We start from the raw sequence: 17,877 nt of genomic DNA, 5'->3' as shown, positions 1-17,877 counted from the left end.
ACCAAGTTAGCTCTCCCCCCATGTACCCTCTTTCTTTCTCCCCCAACCCATTCTATGTCCTTGTCAGCTGTATGTATAAGTTGAGGGACAGCCTCTATCACATTCTTTCATCCTCCCTCATCAGTGTTATCTCTATAGTGTCGTCAGATGGCTTTATCCCTCCATCCTCCCTCATCAGTGTTATCTCTATAGTGTCGTCAGATTGCTTTATCCCTCCATCCTCCCTCATCAGTGTTATCTCTATAGTGTCGTCAGATTGCTTTATCCCTCCATCCTCCCTCGTCAGTGTTATCTCTATAGTGTCGTCAGATGGCTTTATCCCTCCATCCTCCCTCGTCAGTGTTATCATCCTCCCTCATCAGTGTTATCTCTATAGTGTCGTCAGATTGCTTTATCCCTCCATCCTCCCTCGTCAGTGTTATCTCTATAGTGTCGTCAGATGGCTTTATCCCTCCATCCTCCCTCATCAGTGTTATCTCTATAGTGTCGTCAGATGGCTTTATCCCTCCATCCTCCCTCGTCAGTGTTATCATCCTCCCTCATCAGTGTTATCTCTATAGTGTCGTCAGATTGCTTTATCCCTCCATCCTCCCTCGTCAGTGTTATCTCTATAGTGTCGTCAGATGGCTTTATCCCTCCATCCTCCCTCGTCAGTGTTATCATCCTCCCTCATCAGTGTTATCTCTATAGTGTCGTCAGATGGCTTTATCCCTCCATCCTCCCTCATCAGTGTTATCTCTATAGTGTCGTCAGATGGCTTTATCCCTCCATCCTCCCTCATCAGTGTTATCTCTATAGTGTCGTCAGATGGCTTTATCCCTCCATCCTCCCTCGTCAGTGTTATCTCTATAGTGTCGTCAGATGGCTTTATCCCTCCATCCTCCCTCGTCAGTGTTATCTCTATAGTGTCGTCAGATGGCTTTATCCCTCCATCCTCCCTCGTCAGTGTTATCTCTATAGTGTCGTCAGATGGCTTTATCCCTCCATCCTCCCTCGTCAGTGTTATCTCTATAGTGTCGTCAGATGGCTTTATCCCTCCATCCTCCCTCGTCAGTGTTATCTCTATAGTGTCGTCAGATGGCTTTATCCCTCCATCCTCCCTCGTCAGTGTTATCTCTATAGTGTCGTCAGATGGCTTTATCCCTCCATCCTCCCTCATCAGTGTTATCATCCTCCCTCATCAGTGTTATCTCTATAGTGTCGTTAGATGGCTTTATCCCTCCATCCTCCCTCATCAGTGTTATCATCCTCCCTCATCAGTGTTATCTCTATAGTGTCGTTAGACTGCTCTGGCCCAAAGTTGACAAGGCACTACTAAGATGCTGTGACGCCTTTCGCTTACCCTCACTCCTCTCTTCTGCCTCTCCTCTCCTCTCCTCTCCTCTCCTCTCCTCTCCTCTCCTCTCCTCTCCTCTCCTCTCCTCTCCTCTCCTCTCCTCTCCTCTCCTCTCCTCTCCTCTCCTTTCCTCTCCTCTCCTCACAGATTCAAAACGAAACACAGTTAGAACTTGGCAAGCTAATAACCCAGATTGTAAGCACAGAAACACACACACACACACACACTCATGTTTTGTTCTTATATCCTTGTGGGGACCTAAAATGTATTTCCATGAAAAATCCTATTTTCCCTAACCCCTAACCCTAACCATAACCCTAAACCTAACTGCTAACCCCTTAACCTTACCCTAATTGTAATCCTAACCCTAAACCTAACCCCTAAGCTTAAAATAGCCTTTGTCCTCATGGGGATGTGGGAAATATCCCCACTAGGGAGAATTTTCCTTGTTTTACTATCTTTGTGGGGACATTGGGGGATTTTAGGTCCCCACAAGGATAGAAGAACCAACCCCGCTCCACACACTCTCTTTCTCTCTTCTATTGTTAGTTCCATTACTCAGTGTACCCTATTGTGTACATAGAGGAGAGGAAAACACTGGCTGCCAAAGTCTAGGGGCGGGGGCTCTTTTGCTGTTACAATTTGGCATGGTGTGTGTGTTAACCGGGGATTCCCTGGGAGGAGTGATCCTGTAATGTCGTGTGTGTGTGTGCGTTTGTGTGTGTAGGGCTTGTCCCAGTTTAGCTCACTCTAACCAATGACTCATGAGTTTCAGGAGTTCAGATGACTTTACAGACCCCCTCCCTTCCCTCCACAAAGGAGACGCCCAAGTGTCAACCTATAGACCATCAAAATCACTTCAGAACCATACTGATCAAATCCACATGGTTTGGAGTCTTTCACTCCAGTGGTAGAGTATATGAGCATGCATGTGCGTGTATGCATGAGTGTGTCTGTGTGTTCCTTGGAGAGAAGAGGCCACCCAGAGTCCCCAGACTCAGCCAAGACTGATGACATCACATACTGACACAATTTCATGGAAAAGTAGGGCCCTATTAAATCTGTTCCATTTTTTTGCCTGATTCTGTTTTTTCCCCAAATTCAACTTTCTCTGTTTTGTTTTTCCAGGTTTCCGTTTTCCCCATTGTTTTCAGGTTTTCACTCTCAAAATCACATTTTCTTTAATAGAAAAACAACATTTGATGTTTTAAGTCCACAACAATGCTTAGACCACATCCGGAGACCACTTTTGAGGTCCGGGAAAAATAGAAGACATTATGGATTTTGGGGTGTAGTTAGGTTTTAATGCAAGTGTGCACCAGCAAGAGACCGTTGTTTGGTTAGCGATGTTCCTGTAGTGCTCATGTGATTGCAGAGTTTGCAAAAAAAATGGCCACTGGAGTGATGCAAAAAATCATGATCTCATTCTACCAGGCATAGGCTACATTGTAGGTAAACATTTCATTGAGAAGGTTTTTGGGAAAGCCTTTCCATCTCTACCAGAAGATAGTTATCATTAGCATCATCGCTAACGGCTACACAAAGTAGACATACACACACAGACAGGGGCATTCCTGTGCCGTTTCAGAAAGTTGCAGGAAAATACCAATCACTGATGCATTTTGTTCATGTCTTGTGATTAACTTGCATTTTCAGTAACACTTTATTTGGATAGTCCATCTGTAGATGCTCTACAGACTTTCAGTAACAATTCAACTCACTTTCTACAGTACAAACCCTAACCCAGTGGTGGAAAAGCAAAACCAGACGCAACGATTTTATTTATTTACGGACAGAAAGGGGCATATTCCCACACTCAAACATAATTTACAAACACAGTATTTGTGTTTAGTGAGTCCACCAGATCAGAGGCAGTAGGGATGACAATGCGTTATATTGATAGGTGTGTAAATTGGACCATGTTGCTGTCCTGACTGAGCATTCGAAATGTAACAAGTACTTTTGGGTGTCAGGGAAAATGTAGTGCATTCGGAAAGTTTTGTTGCGTTACAGCCTTCTAAAATTGATTAAATTGGCTTTTTTCCCCTCATCAATCTACACACAATACCCCCATAATGACTAAGCAAAACCCTTTTTTTTTTTTTTTTTTTGCACATTTATAAAAAACGAAAAAACTTAAATATCAAATTTCAACAAGTATTCAGACTATTTACTCAGTACTTTGTTGAAGCACCTTTGGCAGCGATTACAGCCTCTATTCTTCTTGGGTATGACGCTACAAGCTTGGCACACCTGTATTTGGGGAGTTTCTCCCATTCTTCTCTGCAGATCCTCTCAAGCTCTGTCAGGTTGGATGGGGAGAATCGCTGCACAGCTATTTTCAGGTCTCTCCAGTGATGTTCGATCGGGTTCAAGTCCGGGGTCTGGCTGGGCCACTCAAGGACATTCAGAGACTTGTCCCGAAGCCCCTCCTGCGTTTTCTTGGCTGTGTGCTTAGGGTCGTTGTCCTGTTGGAAGGTGAACCTTCGCCCCAGTCTGATGTCCTGAGCGCTCTGTAGCAGATTTTCATCAAGGATTTCTATGTACTTTGCTCTGTTCATCTTTCCCTCAATCCTGACTAGTCTCCCAGTCCCTGCCGCTGAAAAACCTCCCCACAGCATGATGCTGCCACCACCATGCTTCACTGTAGGGATGGTGCCAGGTTTCCTCCAGATGTGACGCTTGGCATTCAGGCCAAAAAGTTCAATCTTGGTTTCATCAGACCAGAGAATCTTGTCCTTTAGGTGCCTTTTGGCAAACTCCAAGTGGGCTGTCATGTGCCATTTACTGAGGAGTGGCTTCCGTCTGGCCACTCTACCATAAAGGCCTGATTGGTGGAGTGCTGCAGAGATGGTTGTTCTTCTGGAAGATTCTCCCATCTCCACAGAGGAACACTGGAGCTCTGTCAGAGTGATCATCGGGTTCTTGGTCACCTCCCTGACCAAGGCCCTTTCCCCCGATTGCTCAGTTTGGCAGTGCGGCCAGCTCTAGAAAGAGTCTTGGTGGTTCCAAACTTCTTCCATTTAAGAATGATGGAGGCCACTGTGTTCTTGGGGACCTTCAATGCTGTAGACATTTTTTGGTACCCTTCCCAATCAAGTTGTAGAAACATCTCAAGGATGATCAATGGAAAAAGGATGCACCTGAGCTCAGTTTTCGAGTCTCATTGCAAAGGGTCTGAATACTTATGTAAATAAAGGATTTTATTTTTATATACACGTTTGCATACATTTCTAAAAACCTGTTTTCACTTTGTCATTATGGGATATTGTGTGTAGATTGATGAGAAAAATATATAATTAAATCAATTTTAGAATCAGGCTGTAACGTAACAAAATGTGGAAAAGGGAAGAGGTCTGAATACTTTCCAAATGCACTGTATGGAGTATATACATATTTTCTTTAGGAATGTAGTGGAGTAAAAGTAAACGTAGTCAAAAATATAAGTAGTAAAGTACAGATACCCCAATAAAATGACTTAAGTAGTACTTTAAAGTATTTTTACTTAAGTACTTCACACCACTGCCCTAACCCTAGCTCTAACCCTTACCATAAATCCTTATTGTAATCTAAACCTAACCTTAACCTTAGCAAGCAGATGCTTATCAACAGATAGTTTGTTGATAGTATGACCATCTGTAGAGCATCTACAGCTGGACTATCCAAATAAAGTGTGACCGCATTTTCTAAGTTCAATACGTTTAGTTGACTTCCTACTAAGTTCAGTATATTTTTGAATATATTTAATTCCATTTTAATGTCTGGTTTCTGTGATTCCTTCCGCGTTCTCCGCAGCACAGATTTGATAGGACTCTAGATATGATTTTATAGGACTCTAGATATGATTTTATAGGATCCTAGATATGATTTTATATGGGCCTAGATATGATTTTATAGTAGCCTAGATATTATTTTATAGGGCCCTAGATATGATTTTATAGGTCCCTAGATCAGTGGCGGTCTGTGCAGTTTAAGATGAGGAAGGATGATAATCTTTTTATGAGCATGGCCTATTTCTATTGCAGCATATTGGATGACTGTCATTCATATTCCATTCATCCAGCTCAATGTAACATTGATAGGTTTAGCCTAATACATGATACTCACATTTTCCCTGTACCTATCATGAGGTTGCTACAACCTAGCCTCTGAATGAAAGTTTACAACGTAGGTGCACAGGTTGAGAGAATTTTGAGTAATCAAGGTGACAAACAGTGACACATTCAATACCGCCTTGCACACTCTTGCCTGCATCTAGCTGATCTAGGGTGTAATCATTAGTCCAACAGTTGCAAACAAGAGTTTCTCTTAGACAAATTCAGGTATGTTTATCCCTGTTTCGTTCAGTTTGCTTCTGTTTAAGAAACATTTTTCAACAGAATCGGTGGAATAAATAGCCAGCTAGCTAACATAGCATCCCTCTCTGTTTGAGCTGGGTGTTTGAGTAGGCTAAACTAGCTAGCTGTATTTGGTAAGTGAAAGTTAAACAAAAAATACAACCAAATATAGCTCTCTCTCTCCCTCTCTTGCTTCTCCTTAATTTTGGAAGAAATTAATTTGTTCAAAACTGTTCAACTATTGTCTTTCTCTCTCTTTGAGTCAGCTAACACATTTTCAACACTGCAGTGCTAGCTAGTTGTAGCTTATGCTTTCAGTACTAGATTCATTCTCTGATCCTTTGATTGGATAGACAACATGTCAGTTCATGCTGCAAGAGCTCTGATAGGTTGGAGGGCGTCCTCCGGAAGTTGTCATAATTACTGTGTAAGTCTATGGAAGGGGTGAGAATCATGAGCCTCCTATGTTTTGTATTGAAGTCAATGTACCCAGAGGAGGACAAAAACTTACTGTCCTCAGGCTACACCACGGTGCTACCCTACAGAGTGCTGCTGAGGCTACTGTTGACCTTCATTGCAGAAATATCAGCCCACAGATAGAAGCACGAGATTGAACTTCACTCAACTTTCTAGAGCAGTGGCCACCAACCGGTCGATCGCGATGATAAAGCCTTGTGTTCCTATTTTTTTTAAAATTTTTCCCGGGCTCTTGGCGGTAGGTGCACCCGATTCAGCTGCCCTGCGCGCCGGGTAGGCGAACTGTTGCGATTTGAACCATTTCATGTGTCTGAAGGTACAAACTCTACCTTCCCAGTGGGCCCAGAGAGCAAATCAAGTGCACTATAAGCCTACCGTTAGCCAATCGGATGGCTCAGATTACCGCGTCTGCAGTAACGTAGCAGGAATAAAATAAAGCTACAGCGATTTCAAAACGTTTAAAACCATGACTAGAGACAGACTGTCAACAAATACAGCAAAGAGAAGCTGTTTTTCTGAGTGAGTTCATGTTTAAGTTCTTACTCAGCACTGTCAACACTTTGTATTCAACACTTTTATTAGCCATAAAATGCGCGTTCTTCCTATTTCCACTCAGCGCTACAACAAGCACTGCAGCAGTAATGAATGAGTAGGAAAGTGTATCTATAGGCTCGCGTTGTTATTATTAGGGGCTTGGGTCTTTTTTAATATCAATAAATATTTAACTTTCTCTGTTCATAGGCGTAACAACATGAATTTGTGCATGAGGCAGAAATAATGCGGTTCACCTCGAGTTTCGCCATCAGCTGGAAGACGGTGTCCCTTTTTGGTCAGTGTCAGTGGAGGAAAGGAAGAGCGGAGGGATGTTGAGAGGCTCTCCCTTTCCTCCACAAGTTATATGTGGTGATAATGTATTGGGCCTATAGCATACTGCACAAACCTCATTGCTACAGTACTGTTTCTAATTGGTTAATGTTGCAGAGGCTTACGTTTTTTAAGTCATGTAAAAATAAATCTGAGCGGTAGATCTCGGCTTGCATTTAGACTCAAAGTGATCTGGACTCAGAAAAGGTTGGTGACCACTGTTCTAGAGTTTTCCCTGTTAACAATATCAACGGTTTCCTTTACTGTGGCAATTGTGATTGAATCAACGCATTATTAGCCACTTTCAACGCAACATACCGAAACAAAACGAACTACGCAAGAGATTTTGTTGTAGGCAGAACGCATCGGCGTAGGATTCTATTGCATTGACACACACTACTCAGCCCGTACTCTACACAGACCGGGGCAGCATAACAAATCAGATCTGCAGTAGGCCTATATGCAAATAGACCATTGCCATATACAGTGGGGCAAAAAAGTATTTAGTCAGCCACCAATTGTGCAAGTTCTCCCACTTACAAAGATGAGAGAGGCCTGTAATTTTCATCATAGGTACACGTCAACTATGACAGACAAAATGAGATTTTTTTTTCCAGAAAATCACATTGTAGGATTTTTTATGAATTTATTTGCAAATTATGGTGGAAAATAAGTATTTGGTCAATAACAAAAGTTTCTCAATACTTTGTTATATACCCTTTGTTGGCCATGACACAGGTCAAACGTTTTCCGTAAGTCTTCACAAGGTTTTCACACACTGTTGCCTGTATTTTGGCCCATTCCTCCATGCAGATCTCCTCTAGAGCAGTGATGTTTTGGGGCTGTCGCTGGGCAACACGGACTTTCAACTCCCTCCAAAGATTTTCTATGGGGTTGAGATCTGGAGACTGGCTAGGCCACTCCAGGACCTTGAAATGCTTCTTACGAAGCCACTCCTTCGTTGCCCGGGCGGTGTGTTTGGGATCATTGTCATGCTGAAAGACCCAGCCACGTTTCATCTTCAATGCCCTTGCTGATGGAAGGAGGTTTTCACTCAAAATCTCACGATACATGGCCCTATTCATTCTTTCCTTTACACGGATCAGTCGTCCTGGTCCCTCTGCAGAAAAAACAGCCCCAAAGCATGATGTTTCCACCCCCATGCTTCACAGTAGGTATGGTGTTCTTTGGATGCAACTCAGCATTCTTTGTCCTCGACGAGTTGAGTTTTTACCAAAAAGTTATATTTTGGTTTCATCTGACCATATGACATTCTCCCAATCCTCTTCTGGATCATCCAAATGCACTCTAGCAAACTTCAGACGGGCCTGGACATGTACTGGCTTAAGCAGGGGGACACGTCTGGCACTGCAGGATTTGAGTCCCTGGCGGCGTAGTGTGTTACTGATGGTAGGCTTTGTTACTTTGGTCCCAGCTCTCTGCAGGTCATTCACTAGGTCCCCCCGTGTGGTTCTGGGATTTTTGCTCACCGTTCTTGTGATCATTTTGACCCCACGGGGTAAGATCTTGCGTGGAGCCCCAGATCGAGGGAGATTATCAGTGGTCTTGTATGTCTTCCATTTCCTAATAATTGCTCCCACAGTTGATTTCTTCAAACCAAGCTGCTTACCTATTGCAGATTCAGTCTTCCCAGCCTGGTGCAGGTCTATAATTTTGTTTCTGGTGTCCTTTGACAGCTCTTTGGTCTTGGCCATAGTGGAGTTTGGAGTGTGACTGTTTGAGGTTGTGGACAGGTGTCTTTTATACTGATAACAAGTTCAAACAGGTGTCATTAATACAGGTAACGAGTGGAGGACAGAGGAGCCTCTTAAAGAAGAAGTTACAGGTCTGTGAGAGCCAGAAATCTTGCTTGTTTGTAGGTGACCAAATACTTATTTTCCACCATAATTTGCAAATAAATTCATTAAAAATCCTACAATGTGATTTTCTGGATTTTTTTCTCTCAATTTGTCTGTCATAGTTGACTTGTACCTATGATGAAAATTACAGGCCTCTCTCATCTTTTTAAGTGGGAGAACTTGCACAATTGGTGGCTGACTAAATACTTTTTTTCCCCACTGTATTGATCTGTGCCATTTACTTTGAACTGGACTGTGTTTACAGCATGAGCGGTCGTGAGTAAATGCGCTTGTTTTGACATCAAAGCGAAAGATGCATCTAGCTACATGTACACATTTTGTTCATATCCTTTGCTAGTTAGTGAGTTATTAGCCCAGTTATAAGTCATTTGTAGTCAGCAATAGGGGAGTGATTGCTTCCTACAAAATGTATACATTTCTAGACATCTTTGAAAAGCGAGTCAGGTAAAAAGCTTTTTTTGTCTTAAAGGGGCAGTGTTGTATTTTGAGACCGGCTTGAATAAGCTAAGTAGCCAATAGGCAGAGGGTAGCATAATTTGCCTGATTCTCTGTAATAATATTATGGGAATAATCATGCATTTTATTTTGTAAAGTGGTTTCTTGCATCAAACAACACAACAACATTTTCTGTCATCTCCTTGTCTGAAGGACAAGTGGATAAACAGGTTAATGTCAAGCCCTGCATGTTTTTTTCAAAAGTCTCATGGAAAGTAGACCTACATTGAACACCACACATTGGCTGCTACTGTAGGCTAAATGGTAGAACAGCTATTTCCATGTTAAAATGTTATGGGATGCATTTTCTCCATTGTTTTTGATGGTAAGCCACTCTGGTAGGCCTACATTATGATTAAATATCCACAGTAGCCTACATGGCCACTGTTAAAACTGTAACTTAAAGCGGGTACAGCATCAGTGTTCACAGTAAACGCGCGTTGGAAGTTGCACAGAATTTTCACAGCGTTCAAGTTTGGGCTCAGCAGACCTGACATTTTCCCAGTGCTTACATTTTTTAGAGGGACCCTATATATGATTTTATAGGACCCTGGATATGATTTTTATAGGACCCTGGATATTATTTTTATAGGGCCCTAGATATGATTTTATAGGGCCCTAGATATGATTTTATAGGGCCCTAGATATGATTTTATAGGGCCCCAGAGAAGGCCGCTGAGATCACCAATGGTCAGAGGACACCGCCTAACAGAGTTCCATTCCATCCACCCCTTCCTTACATTCAGGAACAGCCTCCCATTCTTCAGCAGACTGATGTCTAAACAGACTGTTGTCAGTGTGTGTGTGTGTTATGTGCAAACACTCTTTGCCACATTAGATTTGCTCTGAGACCCACAGCGGAAGCAGCTTTTGATTAAAGAAGACAAAGAAAGTTGGAGGAAGGAATAAAAAAGATTGATGGTGGGGATGTACAGAGCAATGTAACATTGTCCTCAGTGTTCTAGAACCACAGTAACATTGTCCTCAGTGTTCTAGAACCACAGTAACATTGTCCTCAGTGTTCTTGAACCACCGTAACACAGCAAAATGAAATGGTGTAGACTAGAGAGTGTGAGATATGAGAGAGGATGAGAGAGAAAGATTAAATTAATAAATTAAAAACCCTTTGATTTGATGAGGAGGTTGGGAGTTTGCCAGTGAGAGTGTGTGTGTGTGTGTCTATGGTGTGTGTGGTTTTGTGTGAGTGTATGTGTGTGTGGTTTTGTGTGTGAGTGTGTTGCATAAGAGTAGCTGATCCCTAAAGTGAACCCCTCTAACAAAACAAAACACTTAAGTATTCAAAGTATTCTCACTCATTCACACACAGTTGTGCAACATTTTTCTGTGTGTGTGTCTCTGTGTGTGTAAGTGTGTCTCTCTGTGTGTGTGTAGTGTCTCTGTGTGTGTGTCTCTGTGTGTCTCCGTGTGTGTTTGTGTCTCTCTGTGTGTGTGTCTCTCTCTGTGTGTGTGTCTCTGTGTGTTTGTGTGTGTGTCTGTGTGTGAGTGTGTGTGTGTCTCTGTGTGTGAGTGTGTGTCTCTTTGTGTGAGTCTCCGTGTGATAGTGTGATGTCGGTCTTTAAGAGGTTGTAATCTGGGTCCCGCCGTCTCCTCAGTGAAGGTGATGAGTTGCTTTGAACACTAAGGACAAATATTGTTTGCCACACACAACCCTAAACAAACACAACCCTAAACAAACACAACCCTAAACAAACACAACCCTAAAACAGAGGAGAAACATTGGGGGGAATTCCTGCATGCACCGTGTGACAGAGCCAACCAAAAGAACACACACTGATGTGTTTGTTCAATGATGAGGGGGCTGTGTCAACCTGAACTCCCAAGACAGAACTGCACCTGTTTACATGTGTACTAGCAATGTGCATGCCCCGCCCACTTAAGGATCTGTCTTATTCAGCCATCTATTTCCTGTTTTTGAGGGGTGCAAAATTCACTTTTAAATTAAATCTCGCTAGATTGATTGCTTTCATTTTACTGCGACTCTTTTATACCTTATTTCTGTTATCGTAATGACTGCGGAAATGTTTTTATTAACCTGTCAAACACACCCCGGTAATGGCTGAATTGGGCTCAATGCAATACATTATATTTCCGTTGCATCTACACTACCAGTCAAAAGTTTGGACACACCTACTCATTCAAGGGTTTTTCTTTATTTTTACTATTTTTTACATTGTAGAATAATACTGAAGACCTCAAAACTATGAAATAACACTTATGGAATCATGCAGCACTCCATCACTCTTGTCTCCTGAGTGGCGCAGTGGTCTAAGGCACTGCATCGCAGTGCTAGCTGTGCCACTAGAGATCCTGGTTCGAATCCAGGCTCTGTCGTAGCCGGCCGTGACCGGGAGACCCATGGGGCGGCGCGCAATTGGCCCAGCGTCGTCCAGGGTAGGGGAGGGAATGGCCGGCAGGGATGTAGCTCAGTTGATAGAGCATGGCGTTTGCAACGCCAGGGTTGTGGGTTCGATTCCCACAGGGGGTATGAAAAAAAATTATGTAAGTCGCTCTGGATAAGAGCGTCTGCTAAATGACGTAAAATGTAAAAAAAAAAAAAAATTGTAAACAAGTGTTAAACAAATCAAAATATATTATATATTTGAGATTCTTGGCATTCTCTCAACCAGCTTCACCTGGAATGTTTTTCCAACAGTCTTGAAGGAGTTCCCACATATGCTGAGCACTTGTTGGCTGCTTTTCCTTCACAGAGAATGTACCTACTACCTACCAACCGACCGGCCTGCCTGCCTGCCTGCCTGCCTGTCTATCTACATACTGTAAATGATAGCGCATGGATATAGGCAACTATATATAATCATAGAGAAAGGACAGCAGGATACATAAATGATGTCCCGTTCGGTCCAATTCATCCCAAATCATCTCAATTGGGTTGAGGTTGGGGGATTGTGGAGACCAGGTCATCTGACGCAGCACTCCATCACTCTTCTTCTTGGTAAAATAGCCCTTACACAGCCTGGAGGTGTGTTGGGTCATCGTCCTTTTGAAAAACAAATGATAGTCCTACTAAGCCCAAACCAGATGGGATGGCGTATCGCTGCAGAATATTGTGGTAGCCATGCTGGTTAAGTGTGCCTTGAATTGTAAATAAATCACTGACAGCAAAGCACCCCCACACCATAACACCTCCCCCTCCATGCTTTACGGTGGGAAATACACATGCGGAGATCATCCGTTCACCCACACCGCGTCTCACAAAGACACGCTGGTTGGAACCAAAAATCTCAAATTTGGACAAATTTCCACCGGTCTAATGTCCATTGCGCATGTTTCTTGGCCCAAGCAGGTCTCTTCTTCTTATTGGTGTCCTTTAGTAGTGGTTTCTTTGCAGCAATTCGACCATGAAGGCCTGATTCACACAGTCCCCTCTGAACAGTTGATGTTGAGATGTGTCTGTTCCTTGAACTCTGTGAAGCATTTATTTGGGCTGCAATTTCTGAGGCTGGTAAATCTAATGAACTTATCCTCTGCAGCAGAGGTAACTCTGGGTCTTCCATTCCTGTGGCGGTCCTCATGAGAGCCAGTTTCATCATAGTGCTTGATGGTTTTTGCGACTGCACTTGAAGAAACTTTCAAAGTTCTTGAAATGTTCCGTATTGACTGACCTTCATGTCTTAAAAGTAATGATGGACTGTCGTTTCTTTTTGCTTATTTTAGCTGTTCTTGCCATAATATGGACTTGGTCTTATACCAAATAGGGCTATCTTCCATCATGACTATAATGACGCCGGAGAAGATGGCTGCCGTTTTACAGCCCTCTAACCAATTCTACTATTATGTGTGTTTTTTGGCATTATTTGTCATTTATTCTGTACATAATGTTTCTGCCACCGTCTGTTATGACCAAAAAGAGCTTCTGGATATCAGGACAGCGATTACTCATCTCGTATTGGACGAAGATTTTTTCTTCAACGAGTCGGACGCAAAGGATATCCTACAGACACCGACAAGGCCCAAATCCCCGTCATTCGCATGAGAAAGAGACGGAGATATCGTGGACGTAGGTCGGGGTGCCTTGTAAGGATCCGACGGCGAGCGAGTAAACTGCCTCTTTCATCAATCCAATGTTCAATCATTTGAAAATAAGGTAGACAACCTAAGATTACGGTTATCCTACCAACGGGACATTAAAAACTGTAATATCCTATGTTTCACCGAGTCGTGGCTGAACGACGACATTGATAACATACAGCTGGCGGGATATACGCTACATCGTCAGGATAGAACGGCTGACTCCGGTAAGACAAGGGGTGGCGGTCTGTGTATATTTGTAAACAACAGCTGGTGCAGAAAATCTAATACTAAGGAAGTCTCAAGGTTTTGCTCGCCTGAGGTAGAGTATCTCATGATAAACTGTAGACCACACTATTTACCAAGAGAGTTTTCTTCTATAATATTCGTAGCTGTCTATATACCACCACAAACCAATGCTGGCACTAAGACTGCACTCAATGAGCTGTATAAGGCCATAAGTAAACAGGACAATGCTAATCCAGAGGCAGCGCTCCTAGTGGCCGGGGACTTTAATGCAGGGAAACTTCTACAAGCATGTTAAATGTGCAACCAGGAAAAAAAACACTAGACCACCTTTTCTCCACATTATATAGATATTATGTCTGATCTCGCAAACAATGTATAGTATGTATGGATAGGTGTAATCTAGAGCCAAGCTGTTGATTTTTAATTGGAGGGTATCCTGCTATTGACACACTTGTTGAACTATGCAAAAGTATGTGACAACAACAGTGCAGCTGAGTGCAAGTAGGCAGAGTTTTGGGTGGTTGCAGCCCTGTTCCACCCCCTTCATGTTAATATATTCCAGTGTATTTATGCAAATGAGGCACATATCATTTTCTTTATTTTAACAGAAAATACACAAAAATAACTGATACCATTAGAAAATGTATATATGAGTGCATTCTAAGAAAACAAAAGTAAAAATACAATAAATTGAATACCTGAATTCCAACCAAAATCCCTGAACTTCATTCATTATTTGTCTGTGCCAGTAACATGTTTTATGTGCTACAATTCAGTAAATATCTGATGGAATTTTAAAAGTATCTTCATCCATTGTCCAACTGTTGCATTTATTGGAATTGTTTTTATAACTTTTTAACAATTTTGATGACCGTTGCTAACGTGTCCATACACACATACACACACACCTGTCAGAAGTAAAGCGAGGTGGGGGTATTGAAAGAATCCAAACACTGGGGATCAGATCAACCTAACAACAAGCTACATTCAGACCCAAATTGCCCAATCCATTAGGATGGGCCTCTCTCCCTCCCTCCCGCTGAGGACTGTTAGTTGATAGGACACACACACACAGGCGTGCGAGGGGAATCAGGGCCTAGAGCATGGTCCAGAGGCGAAAGTGATACTGTGGTATTTTCCTGTTTCTCTGCCAAGAAAGAGGCTCATAGCAAGCAGCTGTGTGTGATGAGAGACAGACTGTTATAAAGCAGTCAGTCTGCTGCTGATGTGGCTTTAGTCTCCAGGCCAAACTAAATGACACCTGTGGGTTGTTAGTGTTACTGTGTTTCTAGAACACTGAGGACAACCAGGTCAACAAGGTAGCTATGACCACAGGTCAGAAAATAACACAGAATACTGAGGACAATGTTACTGTGTTACTGTGGTTCTAGAACACTGAGGACAATGTTACTGTGTTACTGTGGTTCTAGAACACTGAGGACAATGTTACTGTGGTTCTAGAACACTGAGGACAATGTTACTGTGGTTCTAGAACACTGAGGAAAATGTTACAGTTTTACTGTGATTCTAGAACACTGAGGACAATGTTACAGTTTTACTGTGGTTCTAGAACACTGAGGACAATGTTACTGTGGTTCTAGAACACTGAGGACAACCAGGTCAACTATGATCACAGGTCAGAAAACTCAACTAGTACTCTCTTCTCCTGTGCCCTATATCCTAAATGATTTCTCTTCTTTCCCTAGCCCCATGCAGCTGTCTCTTTCCTTCCTCAAGTCGTCTTACCTTCCCTCTCATCTGTCTTCGCTCTCTATCACCTCCTCTCTGCCCTCTGTGTCTCTCTCAGACAAAGTAACAATAGAGTGTCTAGGTCATTTCAACAGGTCAACACAGGAAGCTGACTTCCCAGGAGTAGCCAGGTCATTTGTCACCACTGACTAAGACATATGCACCACTAGATGAAACAACATCTAGGCTTCTCATGACAGGCCACTTATGACATGGACTATCTATCAAGATTACATTAAATGTATATTGTTCTATATTCACCTTTCATTGTTTTATATTTCAATTGAGTATTGTTAATGTCGATATTTTAGAATGCATTGTAGAAGTCTTATGTGTCTAGGCCTAATTGTCCTTATGAACAATCCAACATTGTTCATAAGGACCCCATTCAATGTTATCTGAAAAAAACAATTGCAAGTATAAATCCATTATGATCAGAAGACTCTATTCACTAATAAGAGTGACCATATTCCCGGCCATTATAGGCTACAGCCAGTCTGCCCAAAACACCAGCTCCTTTGTTGTTGAAACACTTGTTACTGCACGTTCATACAAAATTAACTTACACAAATCAAAAACTGGGACTCACCATCTCGCCTCACGTTCGAAGACCGCATCACCTTGGCGGACACTACCTGGGCTTGTGTGCCCCTGGTTAAGGCCACCAGCAGCAGGAGCAACAGCGCCAGTACCACGCGCCCAAAGCTTTTCATTCTGTAGGTGGCGGTTGCACACCGTAAACTAAAATCCCAAACGTGGAATGACCACTTATTGTTCTGAAAAGAGACAAATTAGCTACTCGTGTTTTCCCTAGAGACTCAAGTTTGTTTAAAACTTTCGTGCTGTTCACATCATTTCTCCCGAGTTGCTTTTCACGGGTAAGTTAGACTGGAGCGAACTGCCTGTCACAAACTCGCAATGCACGAGCTCCGCCGCTACAGAATACGGAGCATGTTCATATACCAGAGACATATACTCCGGTCCACGGTCAAGTACAAGCACGGGCGCCGATTTCTTATCGCTTTATCGCGAGTTAATCCACATAGGTAATTCCATGAGAAATCGTCCACATTCCTTCAGTTTCTCTGATATCAGAGCGAGCGAGAAATGGTTTCCAACAACGGAACTTGTTGGAAAGAGGTTGAGAGTGTCTCTCGCTGTAGCTCTCTACATGTGTGTGTGAAACTTCAGTTGATCAGAGGGGCAGACATCAGAGATGAGGGTTGTCACTCTTTCGTGAACCGGGACGAGGAAATAGACCAAAAGGAATATTTTAGCGGCGATGAGGAAACGTGGAGATCACAGTCAGACACACACACACACACACACAGAGAGAGAGTGAGAAGGAGACAGGTAGGTAATTTTCAGCGAGAAGGACACTTGACTGGAGGCGAAATAAACAGGAGGAAAAGAGTGAGGCAGTCACCTGACAGCATTACACACTGACACAAATAAAGTATGTCTTCGGGGCAGAACGTGTTTGGGGAAGAACTCTGACATGAATTCATTTGTTGAAGCCTCTGTTGAATAAGTGGAAACATTGTCTGACAATGTTCTTCATTTCATCATTTCACTGAGCAAATGCAACCATGTCTATAACTGTTACAGGCTATTACACAGTATTGTAATGACCCAGCTGGGTCATAAAGTAAAAGAGAGACGGGCACCAGGTGTACAGGCAGAACACAGGTTTATTCCTAAATGGGCTATTGTTCAGGCCACAACCCACGCCGCTAAACCTCGAACATACACAAATAGAACATGTCAAATCAAGGGTCCCGAACAGAAGCGAGAGAGATGAGACCGTAACCCCTATTTAATCATTCCCAAAATCCCGCGGGATTACCCATCATACCCCCAACCTTTCCATCTGTCCTGGCATATTTAACCCCTGCTAGTACCCATGAGAACGATAACACATCCATGAACACAGAACACAATACAGGGTCGTTACATAGCCCCCTCCTTTCTAAACCCTAGCCCCTAGGGTTACAAAACAAAATCCTTAAAACGACCCGGAGGTCGCATCAGTCTCTTGTGCCTTCCCTTGACTCTCACTGGTGGACCCCCAGAACACTCATCTGCCCCAATGTCATTTCCAGCACCCCCGAAGAGGCAGCCCCCGTCCCAGGCTCAGCTTGCATTAGAGTCTCCTCGCTAGACTGTCCCCGTGTGCTCACATCAGAGTCCTCACTTCCATTCCCTACCGTTTTCCTCCCTCTGTAGGGTGCCAATCGGTCCCGGTGGACCACCACCTTTCTGCCCCGTGGGGGAACCTCCACCCGGTACGTCACCTCCCCCACTCTCTCTATCACCAGGCACGGCCCCACCCAGGCACTGTCCAGCTTTGGGCACCGCCCCTTCTTGCGCGTGGGGTTGTGAAGCCACACGCGTTCTCCCGCTCCAAAGTGCCTCCCCCTAGCGCGTGAGTCGTAGTGGC

The 17,877-nt window shown here is 43.3% G+C and overlaps 1 protein-coding gene across 1 annotated transcript in view; it reads right to left on the bottom strand.

Annotated features, from left to right (window-relative positions):
* LOC121567801 (platelet-derived growth factor D) overlaps positions 1-16,736 on the bottom strand; it is a 60,730-nt gene extending 43,994 nt beyond the window's left edge. Inside the window, exon 1 of the mRNA XM_041878094.2 lies at positions 16,027-16,736. Within this exon, the coding sequence (XP_041734028.2) occupies positions 16,027-16,150 (124 nt within the window). The 5' untranslated portion in view covers positions 16,151-16,736. The remainder of the gene's footprint in view (positions 1-16,026) is intronic.
* Positions 16,737-17,877: the final 1,141 nt, after the last annotated feature.

The sequence above is a fragment of the Coregonus clupeaformis genome, unplaced genomic scaffold (assembly GCF_020615455.1).
Source record: "Coregonus clupeaformis isolate EN_2021a unplaced genomic scaffold, ASM2061545v1 scaf0052, whole genome shotgun sequence".
Classification (NCBI taxonomy): Eukaryota; Metazoa; Chordata; class Actinopteri; order Salmoniformes; family Salmonidae; genus Coregonus; species Coregonus clupeaformis.
This window is presented reverse-complemented; position numbering and strand designations above follow the sequence as displayed.